The sequence below is a fragment of the Felis catus genome, chromosome B3 (assembly GCF_018350175.1).
Source record: "Felis catus isolate Fca126 chromosome B3, F.catus_Fca126_mat1.0, whole genome shotgun sequence".
Lineage (NCBI taxonomy): Eukaryota > Metazoa > Chordata > Mammalia > Carnivora > Felidae > Felis > Felis catus.
This window is the reverse complement of record NC_058373.1, coordinates 54,900,402-54,928,318: the sequence shown is the minus strand read 5'-3', so window position 1 is coordinate 54,928,318 and position 27,917 is coordinate 54,900,402. Positions and strand designations below refer to the sequence as shown.

The window sequence follows — 27,917 nt, the reverse complement described above, 5'->3', positions numbered from 1 at the left end:
GCATATAGAAACCATGAAAGAATAAGGGGTTACATCGTTTGTTGGTTTAAAGGAGAAATAAAACCAAGGTAAACAGAAACAATAAACTGGATTCTATGACAAGGTTACACTTACAAAAAGAAATGTCTTAAATAAGATTGAAACAATACCTCTATATCTATTAATTCCTTTATAAATGTTCCTCAGGATTCTATCCTATGTCCAAGACTCATCTATCTCGCCCCCATACTCTCTCTGTGCAATGATCTGGGAAGTGGTCCTGGCACATTCCAGAAAAACCAGGAATGCTGGTTCCCACTCATACTGTTTTTTCTCTCTCTCCCTCTCTCTCCCCTCCTTTCCCATTTCCTTCTCTGTGCCTGGATAATTCCCATTCATCCCTCAGGTCCTGGTTTGGTTGTTTTGTTGTAGAGGTAACTTTAGGGAGACCCCCTAGAGCCCCTCTGATTAAAAAAAATTACGTTTATTCTTGGGAGAGAGACACAGAGGGTGAGGAGGGGAGGTGCAGAGAGAGAGGGAGACACAGAATCCGAAGCAGGCTCCAGGGTCTGAGCTGTCATCACAGAGCCCAACACATGGCTCAAACCCACAAACCTCAAGATCATGACCTGAGCTGCAAGTCGGATGCTTAACCTACTGTGCAACCTAGACACCCATAGAACCCCTCAGATTAAGTTAGGTTTCCCTGGTATTTGTTCCCATAACATCTTAGGCTTTGAAACATCCATCTATTTGTAAGCATTTGATTTAGGTGTGTCTTCCTTGTTAAACTACAGATGATATGAGTACCAGTTGTGATTCCATCCCTGCCGCCTAGCACAGTGCCAGACGCTAAAGAGGTCCTTGTAGTCACAGATGATGTGTTGAATAAATGAAGAATATAGAATGAGATCAAAGAGCATGTGGAGATATTTCCAAGTGAGCCTCAGCACAGGTACAAAATGATTATAATATTACAGGGCACATGTGGTAGGTTCCTGACTTTTAAACCCGTAGGTTAGGGATTTCCAAATAAGGAAAAGGAGGGAAGGTGGGAGGAATACAGATCTTAGGGAGTACAGTTGTAAAAACACATTTTTACTTACAATTAATTTATTGTAGTCACATTACTAAAAGTTAGGTTAAAATTCTAAGTAACTTTAAAGAATGGCAAGGAATTTTAGTGTCTATCAAAAAGAACCATATTTTTTACACAATGGACTACTACGTAGCAATGAGAAAGAACGAAATATGGCCCTTTGTAGCAACGTGGATGGAACTGGAGAGTGTGATGCCAAGTGAAATAAGCCATACAAAGAAAGACAGATAACCATATGGTTTCACTCTTATGTGGATCCGGAGAAACTTAACAGAAACCCATGGGGGAGGGGAAGGAAAAAAAAATGAGGTTAGAGTGGGAGAGAGCCAAAGCATAAGAGACTCTTAAAAACTGAGAACAAACTGAGGGTTGATGGGGGGAGGTGGGAGGGAGGGAAGGGTAGGTAATGGGCATTGAAGAGGGCATCTTTTGGGATGAGCACTGGGTGTTGTATGGAAACCAATTTAACAATAAATTTCATATATTAAAAAAAATTTTTAAAAAGGAACCATATTTTTAAATAATTAACAATACTGTCTTAGTTCACTACTCCTACTATTTTTACATGGTAGAGGAAGGTAGTAATCACAGCTGTACCTAAAACAATAAATCCTCATGTATCCCCTGTGTATAAGAAATAATAAAATGAATAGATTACATTGGCATAATTCCATAAGAAGTATGCAAGTATCCTTGGAGGTGACTACCTTGTAGGTGGCAAGTTCCTGCTAATTTGAGTCCCTAAGTGTGGTTATCCAACTTTATCCCCACAGTATTATTTATATCATCCAGTTATCCACTCCTCTAATGCTGCAAAACTTTGCTTCCCAAAGAAATAAGTACTTTCAGCAATTTATAAGTATTAAATGACTAACTAGCAGCAAAATTTTATGAAAACATACTTCCAATCTGAGAGTTGATGTTCTACATTTGCATTGTGGAAAAGTTGTGCCCCACATCAATTATCGCATCCAGTAATAAGACACTGAATGCCCTGGGAAACGTGGGGTAGTTGGCCCCTAACTGGGACTCTCACCTTTCAGATTTCTTTTTGTTTTCAATGCCAAGCAGACAAAAAAGGTTTTATCTTAATCCTAATGGACTTGACAAGCATCAATTTTCACATCAGCTTAATGTCTGATCTTCTTTGAAGTGGAGCTGTCTTGAGTTTTAAGCAGAGAAAACACCTTTTCAGCGAGACTTTTCATGATGTTAAAGCAATCAAAGACCTCAGAAGGTAGAATGACAGTGTCGTCAAGCACACAAGAGTGAGGGGAAACCATGAGTCTCCCAAGTGACACACATGTGACATTCTGGGCCTCTCAGAACGTGGGATACAGCTGAAGCATTATACACCTGACTTTCCCATGAAGTATTTCAGAGCCAAGGCCACACACAACCATATGACTTACAAGGAACAACAAGAGTGGCAGATGGGGAAGGACAATTGTACCTACCTATTGCCCTGCTTTGTTCTAAACAGTTCTCGTACACACTGCTGCACTTGGAGTTTCCAGGCTGCACGAACAACAAATTGTGAGACATTTACAAACATGGTATACGTTCATAAACTTGCCAAAAAAACAAACAAAACACTAATAACAGTCCTGGAAGAATACAGCAGACAGCTCCACTTTCTGACATAGTTAGTGTCTGACAGGTAACAAAAGGAAGGTGAGATTTTGCGTGGGGAACATAGACTCCTAAGATAGCGCACTGTGCGGGGGCTGCAGAGGTGGGTCTGAGGCAGAGGTGGTTGTAAAGGCTGCTGATGTAAGGTCCGCATCCTGAGCATCACTGCTTTTGTTAGGGAGGTCCTATTCCAGGACTCAATCCAAGTCTCAACCAGAAACTGTGAAAGTGTGATTTCCAGGACACTTGTATAAACTCTCAGTATTTAGCAAGCCTCTATCTAACAGTGCATTGGCAGATTGGAGCCCTACTCTAATAAGGTTTGTGCCGGGCTCACTTTCCATCCTTAAAAATGTCATCCATCAAAGGGTTGCATTCATAGATAGATAGATAGATAGATAGATAGATAGATAGATAGATATAGATATATATAGATATAGATATATATAGATATACAAATTCAATAATGGAATGGGATCACTGATGCCTTTGAGAAGGGCAACATCTATCCTTTAGAAAGATTAATCCGGCAGTACCATGCAGAAGGGTTTGAGAGAATGAAACTGGAGACAAGGAAGGGGCTTTCAGAATCATCTGGGCACAAGAAGGCCAGAACTTAGAAAGGTACAAGAGTAATGTAAGAGGTTGGGTAAATTCTATCAAAAGATTTCATGGTAGAATCTTCAGTCTTGAAGACTGAGTTGACATGGAGTCCAAAGTGTGAGATAAACAAAAGACTGCAGATTAATGAAACAGCAGCAGTGTCATTAATTAAACATGAGTAAGTCACTAGAGGAATCTGGTTTGGAGTCAAGGAGAAAATGCTGAATTCAATCTTACTAAACAAGTAATGTAATGCTTATGGCATTACAGCTGGAGAGATAAGTAATGGCTGAAGACAGAGAAGCTGGAAGACTGTGTATACAGGTGGCATGCCAGAGGAGAAACCAAGGGCAAGGCCAAGGGCAGAGCAAGGGTGGTAAAGGGTGGGGGGCTGGGGTTTGAAGGGGAGGGGGTAGAAGAAAATAAAATATAAAAAGAAAAGATGTAACTTACTTTGAAACAGCTCTATAAGATGACAGGGCAAATTTAGTAGAATGATAATTGTAGAATCTAGGTTGTGTATGTGAGTGTTCACTGTATAATTCTTTCAACTTTTCTGTGTGTTTGAAAACATTCATAATAAAATTTTGGAAGACATGAAAATGAGAAAAAAGAAGCAACTAGAAATGGGGGTTGAGAATGACACAATAGAACTGCTTTAGAAGCTAACAGAAGTTCTAAAATTAAGGGAGAGGCAGCCAATGGGTATCAAATTCTGTAGACAGACTCAGAACATTGAAGAAGAAAATTGATTTAGCAATGAAACCATCAGTGACCAAAAAACCATTGGTGACCATTGTAAAAGTAATTTCTATCAAGTTGTGAAGCAGAATTCAGATCTTAGAAGTATAGTGTTGATGCAAAAACTGGGATGGAGATGATGGTTTCTAGAAGTTTGTGGGTAAAAGGAGGTGAGACATTGTAAGTTGGTTGGAGGAATCCAAATTCATTTGCAGACAGAAGATACTGGTAGACAAAGAGAAAATAAAGATTGAGACAGGGGTTGATAGACAGACAGAACAAGGGCAGAGAGTTGGAAGGTGGGGATGGGATCAGGAGCTCAGGGGAAGGATTGGCTGTGAAGGCAGTCGCTAAGGACAAGAAGCAAGGAGAATACGGGAAGACGTGGAGACGAGGAAAGGTGAAGTTGAATGTAACATGTTGGACTGCCCTCATCTTCCTGAAAGGAGATGTGAAGTCATCCACTTAGGCAGCGAGGAAGGGGGTGGATTTGGAGTAAAAATGGTCCAGTGCAGGCTCCGACAGTGATTCATTCTCTGGCTCAGTACTGAGGAAGGCACTTTCTCTAAACTAGCATTTGGAAACTCAAATTAAACTCTCTAGTGACAAGGACAGAATCACATTGCTAAGTTCCGGTAACCATAAAGCATTACTTACCAGATAGCACAACTTTTCACACCGTATGGGGCAGTAAGCCATCTGTTCTGTGGCTTGGTCTTTGATGCGCACATCTGAAACACCACCTGCAGGTGGCTGCTTCCCTGGGATTTCATTGTAATACTCATGATCTTCTCTCTCCACAGCAGGACCATCAAGAGGCACCTCCTCACTGCAAGGGAAAAAAGAATCCCCAAGAGACTGGGTGGGAATTCAAATGCTGTAGGGGAGGCAGAGGGATCAGAACCATGCAAATCATCCTGAAAAATGCTGCATTCATGTTTTAAAATTATAGCTGTGCTTAAGTGATGTCAAATATCTGGATGGAAGCAACCAGATGGTTGTTTAGCTTTCCATAGACAATTAAAGTGGGGCAAGCCAATGGAAAGTGCCAAGGGTAATGCTTTTGTGTCTTCTCCCAGTGATTAAGAGAAACACACACACACACACACACACACACACACACACACACACACTCCTTGAATGTAAGTCATCTACGCCAGCAGGATACAAAATTAAAGTTTTCCTGAGTATCTTCAGCATGTTTGGATTGTACCATTTTGGAAATGTTTTGCTCAAAAAAAAATTAGATATTGGGCAGGGGGCCTGGCCCAGTTTGTGAAACTAAGATGAAAAAAATAAGAGAGTTATGGCCAGCCATCTCGTCTGCACAAATCTGGAGAAGTAAATGGGATTCATAAAGAAATATTAGAACCATATGTGCAAGTGGGTAGATTTATGTAAACATGCATTGTTTTAAAAACCGAAACAGGGCAAAAACAAAAACAAAAACAAAAACAAAAACAAAACAAACAACTTTTCTTCCAAATTGGAATTAGTAGCTTTCTTATGAAAAAGAATAAATCAAGTCCTTTGGGATTGAACTGATTCTACTGACAAGCCACACAGTTTTGTCGGGTTCGTTACCTGTCAACAAAGTGATAGCACTAGGATGTAAGTGTCATCCTGGGAAAAATTCAAACTCAAGGCTTCCTAGTAACCCCCTCTCCTTTGCTACCCCAGACCACCTTAAAAAGGGAGATCTCCAAACCCAACGTTTGTTAATACACAAAGTAACTAACCTGGGGAGGGGTGCATTTAAAAGTACCCAAGAGTTTTGTCTCTTGGGTATGAATTCTGCTCACTGTACTCTACACTGCTGGAGGCTGTCAGGCCTGAAGGGCTCAGCTTTCCTTGTAGACTTTCTGCGCCTCAGATAGAACAACCAGATCCTTGGGTCACATCACCTGCCAGCCCTGCCACAGTTTAACTGGAACTCATCTATTTACATTGCAAACTAGCAAACTAACAGCAATTCCTGCTATAGACATTTGATTCCTACTGTTTCCCTCTTCATTCTTTTTTTTTTTAATTTTTTTTCAACGTTTATTTATTTTGGGGACAGAGAGAGACAGAGCATGAACGGGGGAGGGCCAGAGAGAGGGAGACACAGAATCAGAAACAGGCTCCAGGCTCTGAGCCATCAGCCCAGAGCCTGACGCGGGGCTCGAACTCACGGACCGCGAGATCGTGACCTGGCTGAAGTCGGACGCTTAACCGACTGCGCCACCCAGGCGCCCCTTCCCTCTTCATTCTTGATTTTAATTTTATTTAAAAAAAATTTTTTTTTAATTTTTTTGAAATTTATTTTTGAGAGAGAGAGAGAGAGAGAGAGAGAGAGAGAGAGAGACAAAGCATGAGCAGGGGAGGGGCAGAGAGAGACACAGAATCTGAAGCACGCTCCAGGCTCTGAGTTGTCAGTACAGAGCCCAACGCGGGGCTTGAATTCATGAACTGCGAGATGGGGTCCTGAGCCAAAGTAGGCCGCTTAACCGACTGAGCCACCCAGAAACCTCTCGATATATTTTTTTTAGTGGTATGCATGGGATCTGGGATTGAAACAATTCTGAGACATTTGATATCTGTTATTTTATGATACTACTTAATTCATAGCTCTGTATGATATCAGAGAAACAGGGAAGACCCCTTCTTGGAGTGTCTCCTTTAATTTTGATACAAAGCAAGAGGAAATATCTGGACAAATACAAGAGAAAGAAAAATAGAAAATGTCATTATTAGTTTGTACTGAAACTGCCTATTTGTAAGAAAAAATTTACTAATTTCATTAGTCAGTTTGAAAATGCCATATTAATTTGAAAATACAGCAAAATAAATATAGCAAGTCAAATAATTATAGAACTCTTGGCTGACCTTTCACAAGAAGTATTCAAAGAAGGATTTTTCAAATACTGTTTAAACCGGAGTTCAAAAGCCTGCCCTATGGTGCTGATGACATCTTGGGCCATTCCGCTGCGGCATTCCAATATGTGGCAGGCTGCAAGTGGACGAACAAAAAGAAACTGTAATAAATTTTCAACAAGAAAAGGTTATAATAAAGTAAAAATATTTCCAGAACATGAACTGGTACTTGAATAAAAGGGAGTAGGTTTATAAGCTCTCTTCAGCTCTGAAATGACAGAAAAGAATACCTCATATTTCATTTGCATCAAAGAGAAAAAACCAGGGGCGCCTGGGTGGCGCAGTCGGTTAAGCATCCGACTTCAGCCAGGTCACGATCTCGCGGTCCGTGGGTTCGAGCCCCGCGTCAGGCTCTGGGCTGATGGCTCAGAGCCTGGAGCCTGTTTCCGATTCTGTGTCTCCCTCTCTCTCTCTGCCCCTCCCCTGTTCATGCTCTGTCTCTCTCTGTCCCAAAAATAAATAAACGTTGAAAAAAAAAATTTTTTTTTAAAAAAGAGAAAAAACCATTCATAGTTTACATTTAAATATCTCAAAACACTGACAGATTTTGGTCTCAAGACAGGTTTTTGGGGGCCCCCATTTTTATAAAACCAGACTGATCCTAACCAATAACGTGACTCACGTTCAATGTTAGCTCTAGAATTCAATACCAGAGATGCTGAGGGCAGCAATCTGACAGGAAGGCTTGTGGTTGTGCTGTTGTCTTTGCAAAAATATAACTTTCCAAACCTTCTCTCCTCCCTCAAAGTGGGGGATGAGCTGCTGGCAAAAACAGGAGCTTTATAATACCCCTTTGCCCTGTTATTGCTATTTTTAAAATTTTTTTAACATTCATTTATTTTTGAGGTGGGGGAAGGGGCAAAGAGAGAGGGAGACACAGAATCCAAAGCAGGCTCCAGGCTCTGAGCTGTCAGCACAGAGCCCAAGGCAGGGCTCGAACTCACCAACCGCGAGATCATGACCTGAGCCAAAGTTGGACACGGCCGACTGAGTCACCCAGAAGCCCCATGTCATTGCTATTATAAAGCAGTGATGGTATGGTAACCCCTGTCTTCACAACCCTACTAAAGAACTATCTCCATTAAGCATTAAAAACAAGATTTTGTGACAATGGCATGACCAGAAGATGTTAAAATTTTTTATTAGATACTTTCTCTGAGAAGCTGGTACTGGGAAGAGGAAGATTTTCACAAGTAATTTAAAGAAATAAAATACGGAGGGGGCAGCTGACAGAATATCACAAATGAGCAAATCTGCTGCTGCTGCTGCTGCTGCTACATAAAATCAGGAGCTTATGTGGAGAGACTATAAATTCACCTCCCACCATATGGAGTATCATTCTTGCTTCGATGAGAGTCTGGGGTCTTGCTTAGGGCCCTGCAATATGGAGATTCAATTGAAATGGAAGTTTCATCAGGATGACTTAAAGATAAAGGCAATAAATCTTGTGAGAAGTAAAATCTTTAAAATACATATTGATTTGTAAAGCCTGAAGAATGGAGGGATGAGAAAAAGCTTAATAATGGTTAAATATACACAAGAACGCTGTAAAAACTGTTAGCTATTCTCTGAGAACAGCTTAAGCGAGAGCATGGGGAATTAGAATAGAAGCCCAGGAAGCCTCCTGGGTCTCAGGAACTGTGGAGCCAACACTGGGACACCTTACTAAAAGGGACACCAAAGGAGAGGAGAGAGAGCTGTCTTTATGGAATGAGCTAACTGTGCTGACTTGGAAGCATGGTTTTATGCTTTTGCATTCTCTTGGAAAGGATTTTGTATGTATGTAAAGTAAAAGGCAATTCATTGACATCTGATAGAATTTTCAGAGCCTATAAAAGTACACAGTAGTAGTACCTACAACAGTGTTTCTTTTCTTAGCCTTATGTTATAATTATCTCAGGAAGGGGCTGGCTCCTAAGTAGCTCAATCAGTTAAGCCACCAACTTTGGCTCAGGTCATGATGTCCCAGTTCGTGAGTCTGAGATCCGCATCAGGCTCTGCATTGGCAGCGCAGAGCCTGCTTAGGATTCTCTCTCTCTTCCTCTCTCTCTGCCCTTCCCTGCCCTCTCCTCTCAAAATAAGTAAATTAAAAAAATAAGAATCTCAAAGAATCTCAAATAATTCTGCTTCCAGAATTGACTTGACTTTCATTTAAAGGATTTAAATGAAATTTTTATAGGGTTGGTTTTTTTAATGTTTATTTATTTATTTTTGAGAGAGAGAGAGAGCAAAGGAGGGGCATAGAGAGACACACACACAGAAAGAGGATCTGAAGCAGGCTCTGCAATAAGAGCCAGATATGGGGCTCGAACTCATGAACCACGAAATCGTGACCTGAGCTGAAGTCAGACACTTAACCAACTGAGCCACCCAGGCGCCCCAAATGAAATTTTTAGAAAGCATGTGTTTGTGTGTGTGTGTTCATGTGTGTGTGGGGGGGGGGGGCAGTGGTATTACTAAATCAAACAATGCTAAGGTGTAAATCTCTAAAAGAACTGTCATTACCATTTCTTATAAGGTTATCCCTTTAAAGAAGCAACTTGGAAACTGATATAGACTTAGGAGCTAATTCTAGTTTTGAAAATCCAATTAAGAATGCTTACAGATGGGGGCACCTGAGTGGCTCAGTCGGTTAAGCATCCAACTTTGGCTCAGGTCATGATCTCACGGTTTGTGGGTTCGGGCCTCACATGGGGCTCTGTGAGGACAGCTCAGAGCCTGGAGCCTGCTTCAGATTCTGTGTCTCCCTCTCTCTTTGTTCCTCTCTCTACCTCAAAAATAAATAAAAAACATTAAAAAACGGGAAAAAAAGAATGTCTACCCTTTCTACCAAAGGAAAATGTTTGATCTATCTTTAGACTGTTATTTTAAATTGACCCTTCTTTTTCTCTGCAGTAGCTTCACACATAAGCAACACATAGAAGGTGTTTTAAAAATTGTGTTGAATGAATACATACTGATTTTCCTGAATCGCATCAATAATTCTAGTGTGAGAAGTTATCTTCAATTGCATTAAAATGACACCTGCAGCAATCCCCATAGTGGGAAAGGTTCCTACAGCCATTGAGTGGTGTGAATCATTGCTTGGTTTACTCATGGAGATATACTTAAATCTACAAGGTGCCCTTGGAAGGCATTATGACTAAAAAAGGTTACACGCCCTTAAATTCTTTTGTTTTTCACCTCATAAATTTCTGGTCCAATTAAAAGAAAAGTCAAGATCCCAAATCATGTCAAAATGCAGAATATGATTTTTTCAATTTTATGTTTTTCTTAGGTTCAAGAAGATGTCTAGAGATGAAGACAAGGAAGATGAGAGAGACAAGAAATTCACACACACACACACACACACACACACACAGAAACATGAAAGTGTGTCTCCCTTAAAAGGGATGAGAAAACAAGAACGCTTAAAAGAACTCTGGAAAGATTCAGATTCAAGTTCAAATTTCAATTATGCCACCATCTACATGACCTTGAACAAGTGACTTTGTAGCAATGTCCTCACCTGCCAAGACAGGGCACGGATTTTTTTTTAATGTTTACTTATTTTTGAGAGAGAGACAGAGACAGAGCACGAGCGGGGGAGGGTCAGGGAGAGAGAGGGAGACCCAGAATCTGAAGCAGGCTCCAGGCTCTGAGCTGTCAGCACAGAGCCCGACGCAGGCCTCAAACCCACGGACTGCGAGATCATGACCTGAGCTGAAGTCAGATGCTCAACTGACTGAGCCACCCAGGTGCCCCAGGGCACTGATGGTTTTTAAGTCCCTTATTGCTTTATGGAGACCCCAACCTTCATCTGTCACAGTAGCTTCAGCCTTCTGAGGAACAGGCATGTGGGTTCTTGTGGCACGTGGGTACTTAGGAAGGAAGGACACAACTAAACCCACCAGCTGACCTCTACCACTTCTCACATCTAAAATGTTCTTACTTATCTCAACTCTTCTCATTCTGATACTGTGAGCATTTGGTCCTGTTCCTGGACTGATGCTACCAACACATTCTGCTTTGCTTTGGATGACCTCATTGCTGCCATATTACTTTTTCTGAGAAGATCAGATGACAAACAGTGGTGCCCGGCACCATGAAAGGAATGACATTGGACAGAAAGGTTGACCCTGTGCAGACGTTCTGTACAGCCTCGCTATCTCCAGTGAACACACATGTTGTGATAGTGCTGTTGTTGGTATTCATAGACACACCACTCTGCGAAAATGGTCTTGGTTCTTTTTGAGGTTGGTCATGGGCCAGAATAGGGATGGGCTTTGAATCAAACACAGGTGTGCCCATTTCCCAGTGTTAGACCCATCTCCAGAAGCTTAGATAAGCAGCCAGGTTGGCCAAGAATTTACCAACCTTTAGCTAATGAGAAGGTAGAAAGACAAGTATATAAAAAGCCCCAACTGCCAAAAAAGAATGTGACTTTCCAGTGACATGATAACTTTGCATGGAGGTCTGAGATGGAATCAGATGCAGATATGAATTCTTTTCCCTCCACCTCATAGCCAGACAGACCCATAACTCTACCTTTGGGTATCAAGCACTATATTAGGGAGGATTTTTTTTTTTAATCTTAGATACATATTCTTCAAACTTTATTCATTTGGTTTCCTAATTGGATGTTCATGGACAAGAGGCTGAGAACTCTTCTTAGAGGATAACAGGCCCTTCTTTACTAGTTTTATATTTATTTTTAATAGACCAGGGTGTTTTTGTTTTGTTTCTGTTTTTGCATTTTTTAATAAACTAGAAATTCAAAAGCGCAGCTTCTCAGGTCAACCACCAGATGGTGCTGTGGTACTGAAGCAAGGAGTCCTCCCCGCTTAGAACTCCGCCCAAAGAAGTAAGCCAGCCATCAGTCCACAGTAAACTGATGTCACCAGGACAGTAGTCCATATATTTTATAACCATAACCATAAATGTAAATAAACAGACTAATTTAAATTATTTTTGTGGTCTTTAAAAACATTTTTTTTAACTTTCTTCAGAGACTGAAAACCATGGCCTTCCTATATACACCCAGGTAGACTGGGGCCTCTTCACATACCAGATTCAGAGAAACTATTTAAACCTCCCTGGACCACTACACATTTGCAATGAGAGGTGAAGAGAATATGTGTTACGGGGCAAGCTGTATTAGTCACTAAGTAAACTCAAAACATTCTTAGAGTGACTTACCTTTTCTACAGAAAACGCCCTTTATAAAATGAGGCGTTCACTAAAGGGTCCCAGCCAAAATGGAAAAAAAAGGAGCAAATGCCCCGACTTGAATCTACTAATGCTAAAAGTGAATTGGGCAGATGAGAGATAGTGGGAACATTCAGGATTCTTAGCAAGGAGCCTGGACTCCTCTGCCTGACAGCTACGCTCTTCCTCATCCTGGAGGTCCCGCCCTCTGTCCCTTACCCATCCACTGACATCCTGCTTCCCAGGGGCACCTAGGGCCTGTTCATTGGCACACTGAAGGTTATTTTCTGCCTTCATGCCCCCTAACTCCTTTTCAGTATGTGACTTTCTGGGGTGCCTTATTCCAAGGTGTCTTCTCCCGAAGAAATTTGCTCTTCCTCCTTCTCAGGTGATACTCATCTCCTGATTTCCTCTCCTCCTCCTGACTACTCCTCTGGCCCTTTATGGTCTCCTCTTACCACTCCCGGAGAGCCTCAGCCCTCTTCTTTCCTGGTTCCTCCTTCAGTGATCTTGCTTACTCTTAGGGCTATGAGGCAGTTTTTCCAAACCTGCACCTGAAGGTCTGGTCTCCCTCTCTATCTCTCTCTGCCTCTCCCACCCCCACACTCCCTCCCAACCCCTTCAGCTCTACTCCCACCTTTCCGCCTCCCCGACCCTGAGCTTCTCCTGCCTGCTGAACACTTTCCCCAGATGAACCAAACTCATTAGATAATTCTGTAACATCTTCTTTCTGGTTTCACTATTTTCTTTATTTATTCAAGGACTTAGAACATTTTTTTTCTTTTTTACAAATACAATAAATATTCATTACAGGAGTTATAGAAAATAAAAAGCTACCAAGAAAAAAATTATGTAAATCTCACTATCTAAAGATAACTACTATTAATATTTTGGCATCTCTTTCTTTTTAATCTTTCCAATCTTTCTTCTAAGTATATCTCCCTACAAAATGTTACCTGGGGTCATGCTATACCCATTATTTCACAATCTCCTTTTTGCACTTAATACCATTGTCAACATTTTCCCCATGTCATTATTCACTCTAACACTAGCTGTAAATTGTTGCATAGTAGTACATCCTATGGGTTCATTTAAATAATTTGCGATTTATGAATATTAAATTAATTTTTTCTGTTATATAAATAACATATGACAACAATCTTTATTGCTTAGTCTTTGTGCATGTCCTAATTATTTCTTTAGAAGTTAAATTGCTGGTTCAAAAGTACTTCCCTCTTTAAGACTTTGGGTACAAATTGTCATCTTGCTCTCCAAAATGTTTGGATCTATACTCCTACCAGCATTGTTAAGAAAAACTACTACTCTAAGCCCCATCTTACCTTTTTTTCAATATTTAAAATTTGAAGATGAAATATGAGATCTATTTATAAGTTGATTCCTAACGAAGTAGCTAGTAAGCTTTTGAAAACTTTTAAATGTTTCTTGGTGCCTTGTAATGTTCTTTTTTAAAGATGTGCTCAGGACCCTGAATTGATTCACTTGCTTAATAGCTGGCTGAACTTAGGAGAATGATCTCACTTTCTCAATGCCAGTGTTTGCTTTGGTAACCAAAGGAATAAATTAATATCGACCTCCGAGAGTTGTTGTGAGGATGAATTGAGACAATGCCTGCCACATGGTTGGCATGCAATAAATGGTAAATGCTTTTCCCCTATTTCCCTAGTGGATTGTCTTTTTCCAATTTGTAATAATCCCTGTTTCTTTAATGGCAACACCACTCCAAATCACAAGGATGATGATGATGATGATGATGATGATGATGATAATAGCTACCATTTATTATATACTTACTAGGAGCCACGTATGGGGATATTTGCGTTGCGTATAATATCTCATTAAGTCCTCAGGAATATCTGATTTCTATTTCTTCACCAACCTTTACATCTAAATTGTTGCCAAGTTCCATTAGTTCCCATATTTGTCCAAACTGTCCCTTCCTCCCCCAATGCAATGTAAACATTACCACTCCTGCCCAGGACTAATGAGATATCCTCAAAATTGGACTCTACAATTCCAGACTGTTTTCTGTCCTCCAGTATCATTTTCACAGATACAAATGCCAGAAAACTTATCACTTTGCAATTTCAGCAAAAAGGCAGAAGCCAGAATAATGGCTATAAAGCTCAAAATCTTTTAATGGCTCCCAGTGGCCTTCTGGCCAGCACTCAAAGCCCTCTACACTCTGTCTCTGACCTATCTCTTCGGCCATGGCTCCCCTACTTCTATTCCTTCACTTCTCTGCAACCCCAGCCTTCCACACACACTCACATACCACCCAAACACATAGCCCCAAGCTCTCATTACAGGACTTCACCCACAAATCTCGACTGAGCCCCTGCTGTGTTCCACACACTGTTGTCCAGGACCCCCTCCTTCTCCAGGCACATCCTATTTCTCTCTGCCATTAAATGATGAGCCCAGGCTAGCCAAGAACTGTTTTCCTCCACAATGATTAGTTCAGCCCCTTTCATATTAGCATGTAATTAATAATTATTTGTGGGCTTGAAAATTATGTCAGCACCTCTGTGCAGAAATTAAAGTCCAGGGGCTGAGGTGAGTTGAAAGGATTTAACACCACAGGGTTGTGCAAGTAGGGGGTATGTTGACAACAGAGTGGCTTCTCACAGAAGTTTCTATAACCAAGATAAGTAAGAAAGGGAATGAGAGACTGAAAAAGGAGGCATAAGGATGATGAAATGCTAACATAGTAATCCAAGAAAATTACTCTGTGTTTCTAAGTCATCTGTCTTGTAGGTAGATCCATTCCCCTAAAGAAGAAAGCAAGCGACTGACTTGAATCTTAGAACTCCTCACCACTGCTTACTGAAAAGAAATGACATGCCTGAGCTGTTCAGCGACTGATGGTAAAGTTACCAAACATCTAGATTTCCTGATCTATTTGTTCTTTCTCTCACCCTGTCTTTTCAGGTTGAAAGAAAAGACTTTGTTGTTCAGAGGCCTTCCCCAAAATAGCATGCAGTTACTCTTTCGGGAAACTCAGGCTTAACTAAAAGCAGTTGCTCTTTTCTGGTATCTTTTGTTGTATTTCATTCTTACACCCCCGTTCCCCTTCACTAGTTCCTGTCTCTCCTACTCACCTTTGGTGATTATCCATTCTTCGTTGTACAGTTTACAATGAGTCAGTTTCAACCGAGTATTGTGTAGTACTTGTCACCTGTTTCTTCCTTTCCATGTCATCAAGCCATATTCTTTTGGCAAGCATTTACTGAGTATCTACTACATGTCAGGTCTTGTGTTAGCAGCTGGTCCTCATCATTTCGTTTTTTAAAAGCTTTCTTTATTTTGAGAGCAAGAGACACAGAGAGTGCGAGACAGAGAATCCCAAGCAGGCTCCAAGCTGTTAGCACAGAGCCCAAGGTGGGGGTTGATCCCACGAACCATGAGATCATGACCTGAGCCAAAATAAGAGTCAGAAGCTTAACCGAACTGAGCCACCCCGGTGCCCCTTATCATTTCATTTTTTACTATAACAATAGCTTCCAAATAGATCTCCCTGTCTTACGTTTCTTCCTGAATCCATCCTGCTCCCAAAACAATCTTTGTGAAGCTCTGCTCTGTCAACAGAATTCTCCACCCATTTGCTTGAAGATTAAGTGCCTACTTATCAGCCCTCTGGATGCCTTTTAGAAATCTTTTTCTCTGCACCCAATCTGCTTTCTAGTAAATATGTTCTATTCATTTGCCCTCCACCCCCAGCATACCATGTACATTTCCATCTTTGTTTTATAGCTCTTTGAATTTCCAAATGCTACTCCATGTGGAATGGAAGTAATAAAATGGGGGGGGGGGAGAAACTCTATCCCTGGGGTGGCAGAGGATGCCACCCTAATAGGTTCTAGTCAAGGAGAAGAAGCAACCTAAGACTCATCCCTACGAGGAATCTGAATGTCCCAGAGTTAGGGATAAGAGGCAACAATAACCATGTCTGTCTAAAGAGGTCCAATGAGCTAAGGACCTTCCAGCCCTTCATCCAAAGTTTGACTGGGAGATGAGTTTATTTAGGCAAACTTGCTAAATCCTGGGATGAGAAATCCAATCAACTTACTCTTTCATTCACTGAGATACTCAACAAAAATAGGTATTTTTGTTCCAACACCTATATGCTTGGCTTTGGGGTGAGTGCTTTGGAAACAACAGTGAATAAGGTAAACAGGTTCCTGCCCTCAAGGAAGTTTCAGTAGAAAGGAAAGACATTAAACACATCAACAAATGGTAAATAAAATAACAAAAATGTGGGGTTAGTGTTAATAAGAGAAATAAAGTATGATGATGCGAAAGGGTGGGATATGCTATTGGAGATAGGAGGGGCTATCAGTCAAAGAAGGTCTCTCTGAAGAAGAGACATTTAAGCTGAGATCCAAAACATGAGAAGGAGCCAAACACTCAAAATGACATGTCAGACTCTTGAACAGCAAAGGTACGGGCTCAACATACATGTGTGGTGCATGCACACGTATACACACACACACACACACACACACACACACACACACACACACACACACACATACTTGCTGTGACTAATGTGGGCCAATAACCTCACTGGCTTGGGTCTCTATGTAGTTCATTCATCCATTGGGGATGCAGCAGCCAGCTCCTTCTGTTATTATAACCAGAACAGCTTCTCTTTTGATTATACAAAAGATAATAAACCTTTTGGTACAAGGGTCCCTCAGATGACCGGGATCTAAATCCCAGCTACATAATTTTTTCTACTTTGCTCTGCTAGCTGGGCTATTTATTTCCAACTCAAATTCACATAATATTTCTAGAACCCAATCCAGCACTCTAGTGATCCTCATTACCCTGTATATTGAAAAAAAAAAAAAAAAACTCCTTGTTACATTTTAAAGTTGGTATATACCAGTTCTTAAGAAAATCTAGAAGTTGCTTTCCATACCTCGTTGATTAACTGGATCTTTAGCTACGTAGGCAACATAGTCTGTAGTATCCTATAAAAAAGGGAAAACGATTGCATTTAAAATGAATGGATTGTACTGTTGAAAGATAAGAGTACATTTAGGACATGATACTGAGGTACGGACTTAAATACAAATGTTTCTATTTAAAGAGAAAAGGAAAGCACCCTAAAAGGGAACATAAATATACACTGGGTAGTTTAGCAATTGTGGAGTCCTGATTCTCTGTCCCTTGGAGAGAGAAATTGAAAATTAAAAATTTAGAGGCAGAGTTAGTGATACTTACTCACTAAAAATAAAAAGGAATCCAGATAGGGAATATATTGGTACAGATATTCTTAAAAAATGGTAAGGGACCATGACTCTCTCCTGTTTTGAAAGTTGAAATACCAGGGGTTATGCAGTCACAAAGGAGTCATAAACTGGGAGGCAGCACCATGATTTCCCAGTTGTCCAGACAGACACCATGTATGTCAGAAAATAAGTCAATTAAAGAGACACATTGGTTTTTGTGGTTGTTAGCTTGCTCGAGTGCAGTGCAAGTTTAAGAAATAAAGCAAAAATACAAAGCATTTATCTGATCAATATATAGAAAGGAAAAATCATGTTTGAAAACGAGAACCCATGAAAACCCTAAGGATTTCAAAAAGAGGTGTTGCTGATGTTGTAAAAACAAGCAAAAAGCCACTTGGTAATTCTGACTTTTATTGAAAACAGTAAACTGATGAATGATAAGATCTTAATAATTAAAGATGCTTTTTGTTATCTCGGTTCTCAGGGAAAAAAAACACACACAATGCCATTTGCAGATTAGAAGTATGACTCTCCAGAGGGAAGATGCAATCAACTGGCAGGAAATAAAAGCCCGTTTGTAATACCCTCAAGGACAATCACTTAATAACCCACAGTGAAACACACAGGAAGCAGATCTCAGGGTCAGCATAACTTGTCTTCAGTTATTTTAAAAAATAACAAACACCTAAATAAATTTATCTTATGCTAAAAGATAAAAGGTTTGAGATATCTTGTAAATAAATAAGGTCATATCTGTGAGCTTTGTTTTATATTAATTTAGAGGCAAAGCCACAGTTGCTGGGGACTTGGTTGCTATTTTTAAAACTGAAGGGATGGTAATGATGCCAGCAACACGGGTTGGCGCATTCGATGGTGGGAAAGAGGTTGTGGGACTTCATCCTCAAAACCGTCTCCAACAGTCTTACAGTTCTAAAATCAGTAACTGTAAATATCTGGGAGAATTTTAAGAATGTTAAAAGTAACGCACAAATAGTAAAAAAAATATATACAAAAATATATTTGTGACATACTTGTAATGCATTTTTGAAAAAGAGAAAGTATTTCTAGATACAGAAGCATTACGAACAACTGTTTTAAGGGCTGACAGGAGGAAGACAAGTAAATTGTCTTTGAGAAGAGAGTAAAGGTGAGGGTGAGCAAAGGTCAAGAGGGAAGGAAGGATAGCTAATCTTTAACTGTTTTCATTTTTTGAAATGTTTATTTATTTTTGAGAGACAAAGAGACAGAGCACCAGCAGGGGAGGGGCAGAGAGAGAGGGAGACACAGAAGCTGAAGCAGGCTCCAGGCTCTGAGCTGTCAGCAAAGAGCCCAATGCAGGTCTTGAACCCATGAACCATGACATAATGACCTGAACTGAAAATCAGATGCTTAACCGACTGAGCCACCCAGGCACTCCAAGAACAGCTAATCTTTTTTTAAACTCTGGAGGAAATCTGGTGGAAAGAAGGGTACTACTTTGGGCCACGGAGACTTTTAGCTTCTTGCACCCAGTTAGCTGAGAAGTTGTAAATTTCTAACAGACAAAGCTATGAGCATGTGCTAGCAATAGTGGTGATAGCTATCCCCTATCACGCGGTGCCAGGCATGGTACTAGCAGGTTATACACATCAATTCGCTGAATTCTCACAACACTGTGAGGCAAGGGTGATCATTCCCCATTTTATAGATGAGAACCCTGAAGCTAAGAGAGACTAAATAAGTCAAGTCTCCCTGACTCCAAAGCCTGGCAGTTCATTTGGGGGACCTTGAATGCCAATGCTTATGGTTGCCCCAGTTTTTTATTTTAAATAGAATTGCAGGTTTTCTTTCCAGCTGCAGAGAGCACAGGGGCCCCACTCAAATCAGTAGGTACAAACTTCCCCACGGCGGCTAGGAATTCTTTACCATTTGTTTCTGGGCAGTACTTTGGTGGGTTGAAAGTACTAAAGAACTAAAGGCACATGAAGACAATCTATTAGGACTGGGACAACTAGGATAGACGTCATGCAGGGCATGCCTAGGGTAAACGAGGATCTGAGTGCCAATGTGAACATGACAACAACTCTTGAAACTTGAAAGGGAAATTTAGAGCAAATGTCTGTAAATATTTTTAACACTTCACTTATACAACTCATTACTTTAAATAACTTAAGGAAAGTATTTGAGCTCCTTCGTGGATGACTGAGCTATAATGGGTTAGGAATAAAAGAGACAATGCTGGCCTCTTCAGGCTGGATTCAGTCAGCCCTCTCTGTACCAAACAAGTCCCTGGTTGTCACCGTTGAGGCAAAATTACAAGGCTTGGTGGATGGGAGTTCAGATTCAGTACCAGGCTCACACTGCAGCTAAGTGCTAGGCTTTTTGCATACCCCCTGTTTGCTAATGAATCCATAATTAGCCATCCACGGAATCTCTTGAGGATGAGGTAGAGTTCTTAAAATCTGGTTTACATATTAATTAAATAGCACCATGGAACTAATATATTCATTTGGAAATAACTATGCCCAAAGCGGAAAGGTGAGGAAGTAGAGAAGCCTAAGGGGAAAATTAAGTATCCATTAATAAAAGAAAAAAAAATCCCAATGATCTGAAGTCCTGCTATAAATACTGCTTTTCTTCTGTATGCTTCAGACAAGTTCTGAAGACAGGGTGTCTAGGTTTGACATGCTTAAATATTTTGAATCACAGGTAGCCAGTGTGAAGACAAGTAATTATTGAAATATTTTTAAGAATAGGGTAATGTGAATAGCATTTAACTATATATTTCACACACTAAAAGGTTATACCAACAACCAAGTGAAGAAAGTTGCTTAAATACTTTAGATGCCAGTAAAGGAAGCAACGATTACAACAGAGTAGCTTTGGAACTTTATTTCCTTTTAGGATAGACCATAATTTTTCCTTTTGAATATTTAGCATAGAGGTCAAAACTCTGCAGTGACATCAGCTGCCAGATTTAGTTTTTACTACCATTCCATACCTCTCCTGGATTTCTGAGTTATATGTCCTATCGTTTATGGTCCTACATTTTATTCCTCAATTGGAAGTGAGAAACTAAATGTGGTAGCTAGAAAAAAATCAGCCGTTACACTGGATTTTACTGCCGCATTTCTGAAGGATACAATCTTTAATAATAAATGCTCAGCAGAACAGAAGGCAATACATTGGCAGTAAGAACAAAATCTGCATGTGCTCCCGATATATTTTCTTGACCTTACTGATGTTCAATCATTCTAAAAGTCAGACTCAGTCCTCTTCTAGCTTCTGGATGTTTGCAGGTAGGAGAAAAATGTCATAATATCATGAAGCAGCAAAATCTTCCTTCTAACCCCTCAGTTCAAACAGATTTGTTTCTTGGTCAGTCTCAGGCTTCCTAACTTCAATGCCTCTCTTCTTCCACTATGGTTCAGAAGTGATGTGGTAAGGAGTCAGGGAATGACCCTCCACTCTGTAAAGAAGGCTTGGAGACAGCGCACTTGCTCCGTCTCACACAATTCGTGGGAAATGAGCACCATGTGGCCTTTAGGGAGGAAGGAACTGCAGTTCTCTCCCACCAGCTGTGTGTTCCCTCTGTGAATTTCTGCAAACCTGGCTGCTCACTTTAGATTGGACATAGTTGCCTCAGTTGGCAGCCAGCGTGGCAAACAGGCTTCCCCTATTTCCAAGTCCAACTGCCTAATAGGAGCTGCCTGGAACTTTGTGTGAAGAAGAGTGCTGAGGGAGGACTGGTAACACATGTATGACATCCTTCATTTCCATGACTTAGGTGTTACCTACAAGAACAGTCTCGGATGATAACTCCATGACTAACAACACAATGGAAAATTATTAGCTCATTTGCTAATCCAAACATTTTAAAAATAAGTAATGGAAACTATTTTACCAAAGTCAAATTTTTGAATGCACATAGCTGTTCACAAATTGTAATAAAACACTGGAAAAGACATGTAATGGCTAACATGCTTTACATGGAAGTTCTTTTAACTCTTATAAAAAGGACTTTTATAAATCTATACTTACAGGATCCCCTCCAGAGGCAAATGAAATAGACTGCATATGATGATTTGCAATAATCTGTAAAACATAAACAAATTAAACATGTATGATGCTACAAATTAAATGCCTAGTTACATACAATCTAACAGTAATGGTCGTACATTTGTATGTTTTGTCTTTGCCTGCTCAGCATCCCTTTGGAAATTACTCCATCCACATTCTATAATAATCTCATAAGGTTCAAGTAGGTCTGACAAGCCCGTCTCACCAGCCCCCTCCTTATGGCTGGACACAGGATCCAGGCCTAGGCCATCAGAAAACACCATCCCTCTGGATACAGCAAAGCCAATCAATATCATGGGGGAGGAACTGAGACAGATAATAGGAAAGAATGCATCTTTCTCTGCCATTAAGGACCTTAGTTTAAGTCCAAAGCTTCTGGGATTCATCTTTTGCTGCCATGTGGGAAAAGCTTGATGGAAAAACAAAGTTTTCCCTCTGGAGAGTATCAGAGCTGAGAGTTAAAAAAAAAAAACCTGGTGGTAATATTTGTTTCATCACTTCAACCAATACATTTCCCCCCTCTCTTTAGTTTTTATGCATTTTTTCTATTTTATTTATTTAATTTTATATAAGTTGGTTTGAATTGGGTTTCAGTCATTCATCACCAAAAGCATACTAAAGCACTAACATTAAGAATTTCAATATGATGTAGACTATCCAAGTGAACTGCATTAGTTAGCTGAGAAGACCACCTCTTTTGAGATTTTGCCTCTTGAGATTTTAGGCTTGCTTATTTGGAAATCACAAAGTAATGACCAACTGACAGAGAATTATTTGTCATACTGCTTTGAAGGTTCATAAAAATACCAACTGTGCACCAATTGGCTAAGCCTGTCTTGAGAAATGTTTAACATAATGTATACAAGAGTATAAGATACTCTTATATAAGATACCCAGCAATTCTATTCTTAGGTGTAGAACCACAGAATTGCATAAATACAAGCACCAAAAACCTTCCCAAGAAAGATAATTACTGCCCTGTTTGTAATAGGTCCAAACTGGAATCAATCCCAATGATGATCACTGTGATATTTAAACAATGGACTACTATGTAGCAAACACACACACACACACAAAACAAAACATATTTCTTGGGTAAAAGAAGCCACACACACACACACACAAAGAGTATATACTACATGATTTAATTTATATAAAGTTCAAAAAACAGGCAAAAATATTTTATTCTGTTTGAAATCAGAACGGTGGTGCTCGTAGGGCAAAGAAAGAGAAAGCAAATGGTTTTCTGGAATCCTGAAAATCGTGTTTCTCGATCTGGGTAACAGTTACACAAATATGTCCATTTTGTGATAACCAAGCTGTGCACTTAAGATTTGTGCACTTTTCTGTATTTGTGTTTTCTATGTTTAGATTTCAGCTAAAAGTGATTACTAAAAATAAATCAATATACAAACATCAATGTCTTTCCCACATACCAGCAATAGCCAACTAGACACTGTATTGGAGTCAGGGGTACATTTTATGATAGTACCTGAGTATAAAATAGCAAGAATCACATAAGCCTTTTCGGAAAACTTCATTGAAGGGTATAAATAAGACACAAACAAGCAGAAAATATATATTACTTTTATGGATGAGAAGACAATATTGTAAAAATGTCAATTCTCCCCCAAATTAATCTGTAAATTCCATGCAACTCAAATAAAAATTCCACCTATATCATTCCGGTAACTTTTCAAGCTACTTCTAAAATTCACATGGAAGAACAAATGTGCAAGAAGAGTTAAGGCAATCTTTTAAAGAACAAAGACACAAGATTTTTCTTATCAGCAAGACATATTGTAACACTGTAGAAATTCGTTTGAATACAAAGTCTAAAACAAACTCACACATTTGTTTTCTTTTAATATGATAAATGTGGCACCAAACAACCAACAAAGGACAGTGATTAAATCAGTGAAGTTGGCTGAATTAGCTGTATATGTGTAAAAATATATATAAATGAATCCTGTCCTTATCGTACTTAGATAAATAAATGTTTATCCACAAAAAACCTATGCATGGGGCCTGGGTTTCTCAGTCCGTTAAGCCTCTGACTTCGTCTCAGGTCATGATCTCACAATTTGTGGGTTTGAGCCCCGCATTGGGCTCTGTGCTGACAGCTCACAGCCTGGAGCCTGCTTCAGATTCTGTGTCTCCTTCTCTCTCTGCAACTCCCCTGCTCACACGCTGTCTCTTTCTCTCTCTCTCTCAAAAATAAATAAACATTAAAAAAAATTTTAACAACAAAATGTATGCAAACATTGAAGAAAAATAAAAGACATGCTTGTGATCTTTGAAGTAGGAAAATCCAACTTAATAAAAAAAAAGATATACAGGAAAAAAAAAAACCTTCAATTTGAAGGGCTTACATGAAAACTCATTTTAAAACTTTTATAGGAGAAAAGACACCTGAAACCGGACAAATAACAACAGGGAGGGAGAATGTATTTGCAACATGTAAAACAAAGTATTCATATAGTTTATAAGAAATTCCTACAAATCAGTAAGAAAAAAAAATAAACCAAAAATAAGGCCAGTTAATTTTCATAAGTAACACAAATGTTCAATAAACATGTTGAAAAATAATCAATCTCCAAGAAATCAAGGCTATGGAAAATAAAACAAGGTATCATTAAATTGATAAAATTGCTCAACAAAACAGTGTGTGGCAAGGATATGGATATTCTCAAACACTGCTGATGAGAGCTGAAATCTGTACAGCAATCTTGGAGAGCAGTTTGACAGTATGTATTAAAACTAAAGTATGTATGCTCTACAATTCCGCCTTTCCACTCCTAGGTTATTTATTCTGTAGAAACATTGGCACATAGAAACATTACCCATAGTTTATATCAAAAAATCGGAAATCACTTGTGTATGGTTAGGTCAACTATAGAATAGCTATACAAATGGAATGCTATGGAAAAAAAGACTTATCTATGTATACTAACAAAGCTAAATCTTCAAGTCATTGCTGAGGTGCTTTTTGTAGCTTGAAGAGTTAGGTAAGACTTGCAAAAAAACCAAACCAAAACAAAACAAAACCCATACACACACAAGATTTTTCCACGAGGACATAAAGGTCCATATAAACGCAGAGGAAAAGAATTTAAAGAATACACACCAAACTGATTATGGTGGAAAGTTAACCTCCTGCGAAAATAAATGGAACCAAGTCCTTCTTCAGTATAGTATCTTTTTTAAAAGATAGATAATATGCTTATTTGCGAATTTAACTTTTTTTTTTTTCTTATGGGGAAAGCAGAAGGGCTGAATGAATGGATCAGTTGTCAGTATGTTGAGAACACTGTGATTTGGAGGTGGGGATTTAGAAGTCAGGAGCGCAGAGACCAAAGGTAGTTGGAGCAGATGCTATTGCCTGGGGCGGGAGGAAAAGGAGCAGGAGAGAACGGAAGGGCGAAGGGGGAGGAAGAGCACTAAGCATAGTTACAGAAGCCACGTTATGGATTTTCAAGTTTACAGCATCATAATGCGCAGAACAGTTAGGGAAAGCGGAGATTACGTAACTCTCTAAACGTAGAGTCTACTAACGGAGTTCCAAAGGACCGAAACATACACCACGGTTCCGAAGAGCGGGGACCTCCCCCGCGAGGGGGACGCCAAACGGGAGGCGGTGTTTGGGGGTCGCGCACACGCACAGGGTCACGCAGGCGCACGGCGTTTGCGCACGCGCACAACCCCTCGGCCGCGTAGCTCCGATCTTGCAAAAACACCTTTCGAGAGGTTGAGCAGCTTGTACGATGTCGGAAATGAACGAGCTGTCCGAGCTGTATGAAGAGAGCAATGATCTGCAGATGGATGTGATGCTTGGCGAGGGTGACCTTCCGCAGATGGAGGTAGGCAGCGGGAGCCGGGAGCCATCCCCGAACGCCTCCCGCAACGGGGCCCAGCCACAGCTCGAGGAGGAAGGCCCAATGGAGGAGGAGGCGGCCCAGCCAATGGCGGAGCCGCAGGGGGAACGAGGCCTTGCTAACCGGCCCAGCCCTGGGGAGCAGCCAGGCCTGATCGCGGGCCCTGACTTCGAGAGCGAGGACGAGGGCGAGGAATTTGATGACTGGGAGGACGACTACGATTATCCGGAAGAGGAGCAGCTGAGTGGTGCGGGCTACAGAGTATCAGCGGCCCTTGAAGAAGCCAACAAGATGTTTCTGAGAACATCCAGAGCAAGGGAAGCAGCCCTGGATGGCGGGTTTCAAATGCATTATGAGAAGACCCCGTTTGATCAGTTGGCTTTTATCGAAGAGCTTTTTTCACTTATGGTTGTCAATCGTCTGACCGAAGAACTCGGCTGTGATGAGATTATTGATAGAGAGTAATTAAATGCTGTTAAAAGAGGAGGAAAAGTTGAGGAGAGACCCAACATTCCACTGCCTTTTGGGTTCATTCCAGATAGTACCGTGCCAATGAAAAACTTAATCTTCAAAAAAAGATTTTTGTCGTTGTTTTGCAGAATAGAATAGGGCAGTGACTGCACAGTTATGAAAAAGAAAAAATTGTTAAAGAAGAAAAGGCATTTTAGGACTGTGGAAATCTGTTTTCAAGAACCTTCCTGAAACACCTGTGGCTTTGACTTTGTTATTGATCCAGATTATTCTCCTTGCATTGGGGAAAATATCTTTCATATTTCACTGTAAGGGATGGTTTTGCGAGAGTAAGTTAATGTCAAGACAAACTGCCAATACAAGAGCCCAATGATATTAATTACATGAGAAAAAGTAACTAATACATCCAGTTTAGGACACGAGATGTCTGAGTTATTTGGACTGAAAGCCCACTGAGAGAACTCTGAAGATTCCACTTTATGGTCTATCCAAGCCAATTATCAAAGGCTACAGTTTTTTAGCGTAAAATAAATTGGGTGTTCTTCAGTATCCAAAAAGGATAAGCAAACCCAAAAAGAAATATGTATCAGGTGTGCTATATCTCAAAATGTGTTTTCAAGAGCATCTGAAATTTTGATTGTACATGTATCTTGATGATTTATAAAGCTAGTATGATCCATAATTCTAGAAAGTTTATTGTCTTAACCATTTTTAAAACTCAGAAATATCCATAGTAAAATTTCAAATTTAGATATTAAAAAATATGTGAAAGAACAAAGAAAACAAAACTATTTCTAACACTCTTATACTAGAGAAATTGTTTTACTCGCTGTCTGTTTTTCATTTAACTTTACAGGTGAAAGACTTTGGTTGAACTTCATAACATAAGAACTGTCAAAGAGAAAATGTCAAGTAAAAGGAAAGCCCTGCATCTAAAAAAAGACTGAACAATTATGCCCTCAATCTTTAAAGGTTTTAAACCTGCCCAGAAATCCTCATCAGTATCTGAAGTTTCCCTCTGTCTCCTCCTCTAATGAAGCTTGTTATTGGTTATGCACCAGCATTCGAGATAATAAAATTTCTTGTTCTGTGTATTTTGTTTGGCCAATAGTATTGTTCACATACTTTATTGAAATGCTACTTTTTATCGTATTATGCTATTTTATTTTATTACCGAAACCACTTTATGATTTAAATTTAACCACTACATGGGAAAGTGTTCCAGCTTCAAATACCTGATTTATAAGTTAATTTGTGGATATTAAACTTTGTAAATTCCTATAAGAGAATTTGCTAGCCTGAGAAAACCTGTTGTATTAACGAACATATTGCTGTGGTTATTGAGGTTCTGAAGTTGCGTAAGACTAAAAATTGTGTCAGAAAGTTGTGCCCAATAAACAGTACATCAGTAGGTCTTAAGATCAATAAGACCTTATGGCAGTAAAGGACACATCCAATACAACAGCACAACTCAACCTTATTTATGTTATAGTCACCTTTTAGGGAGTGGGTTCTTTCTGTAAAAAAAAAAATGGACTGAGGGTTATAAACACTAAGCTTGGTGAGGAGAAGGATAGATAGATTCATGGGGAAACAAACAGGAGGTGAGATGTTAGCACTTAACCCTCTTCATCCTGCCTCTCTCATGACTCACTTTCATTACATTTTCAAAAGGCTTGTAGCTGCATTTAGATGCATCTGGATAGATAATTGCTTGTATGATGTGAATTAACTGAATTTGGTGGGGGCGGGGCAGGGGGGGGTGGGGGAGAAGGATGCCAGTACACAAGGAGCACTGACCAATTGCATTTACCTCCAGATAAAGATGTCAGGAAATCAAAAACTGGTCTTCATACCAGGAAGTGTGATTAGGAAATCTGTGATTAGGTTCCTCTCTGAGACTAAGGAGGGAGAAAGAAGAAGGAAAAGAAAACTGCTCCCTGTTGGACCTGAAGGCTCATTTACAGGATAAAGACCTGGACTCCACAACTGACTTCTGATGGTTGGTTCCTTGGTCTTGGAAAAACAGGCAGTAATCTGAGAGCACTGAAGTTAGTACTTGTTTGTATTTACTAAAGAAACCCCTTTTAGAATTGTAAA

The 27,917-nt window shown here is 39.9% G+C and overlaps 2 protein-coding genes across 4 annotated transcripts in view; one reads left to right on the top strand and one right to left on the bottom strand.

Annotated features, from left to right (window-relative positions):
• Positions 1–27,917, bottom strand: part of SHC4 (SHC adaptor protein 4) — a 130,289-nt gene that overhangs the window by 23,818 nt on the left and 78,554 nt on the right. For all 3 annotated transcript variants that reach the window (XM_045059347.1, XM_023255385.2, XR_006599255.1), the window contains exons 5-9: positions 21,433–21,486; positions 17,100–17,151; positions 6,923–7,046; positions 4,712–4,883; positions 2,536–2,596 (exon numbers count right to left, since the gene is read on the bottom strand). In XM_045059347.1, coding sequence (XP_044915282.1) covers positions 2,536–2,596; positions 4,712–4,883; positions 6,923–7,046; positions 17,100–17,151; positions 21,433–21,486 — 463 coding nt within the window. The remainder of the gene's footprint in view (positions 1–2,535; positions 2,597–4,711; positions 4,884–6,922; positions 7,047–17,099; positions 17,152–21,432; positions 21,487–27,917) is intronic.
• On the top strand, positions 25,099–26,911 carry EID1 (EP300 interacting inhibitor of differentiation 1). The gene is made up of 2 exons (XM_019832464.3): positions 25,099–26,407; positions 26,674–26,911. Exon 1 carries the CDS (start codon positions 25,236–25,238, stop codon positions 25,809–25,811), a length of 576 nt encoding a protein of 191 aa, XP_019688023.1. The 5' UTR covers positions 25,099–25,235; the 3' UTR covers positions 25,812–26,407; positions 26,674–26,911.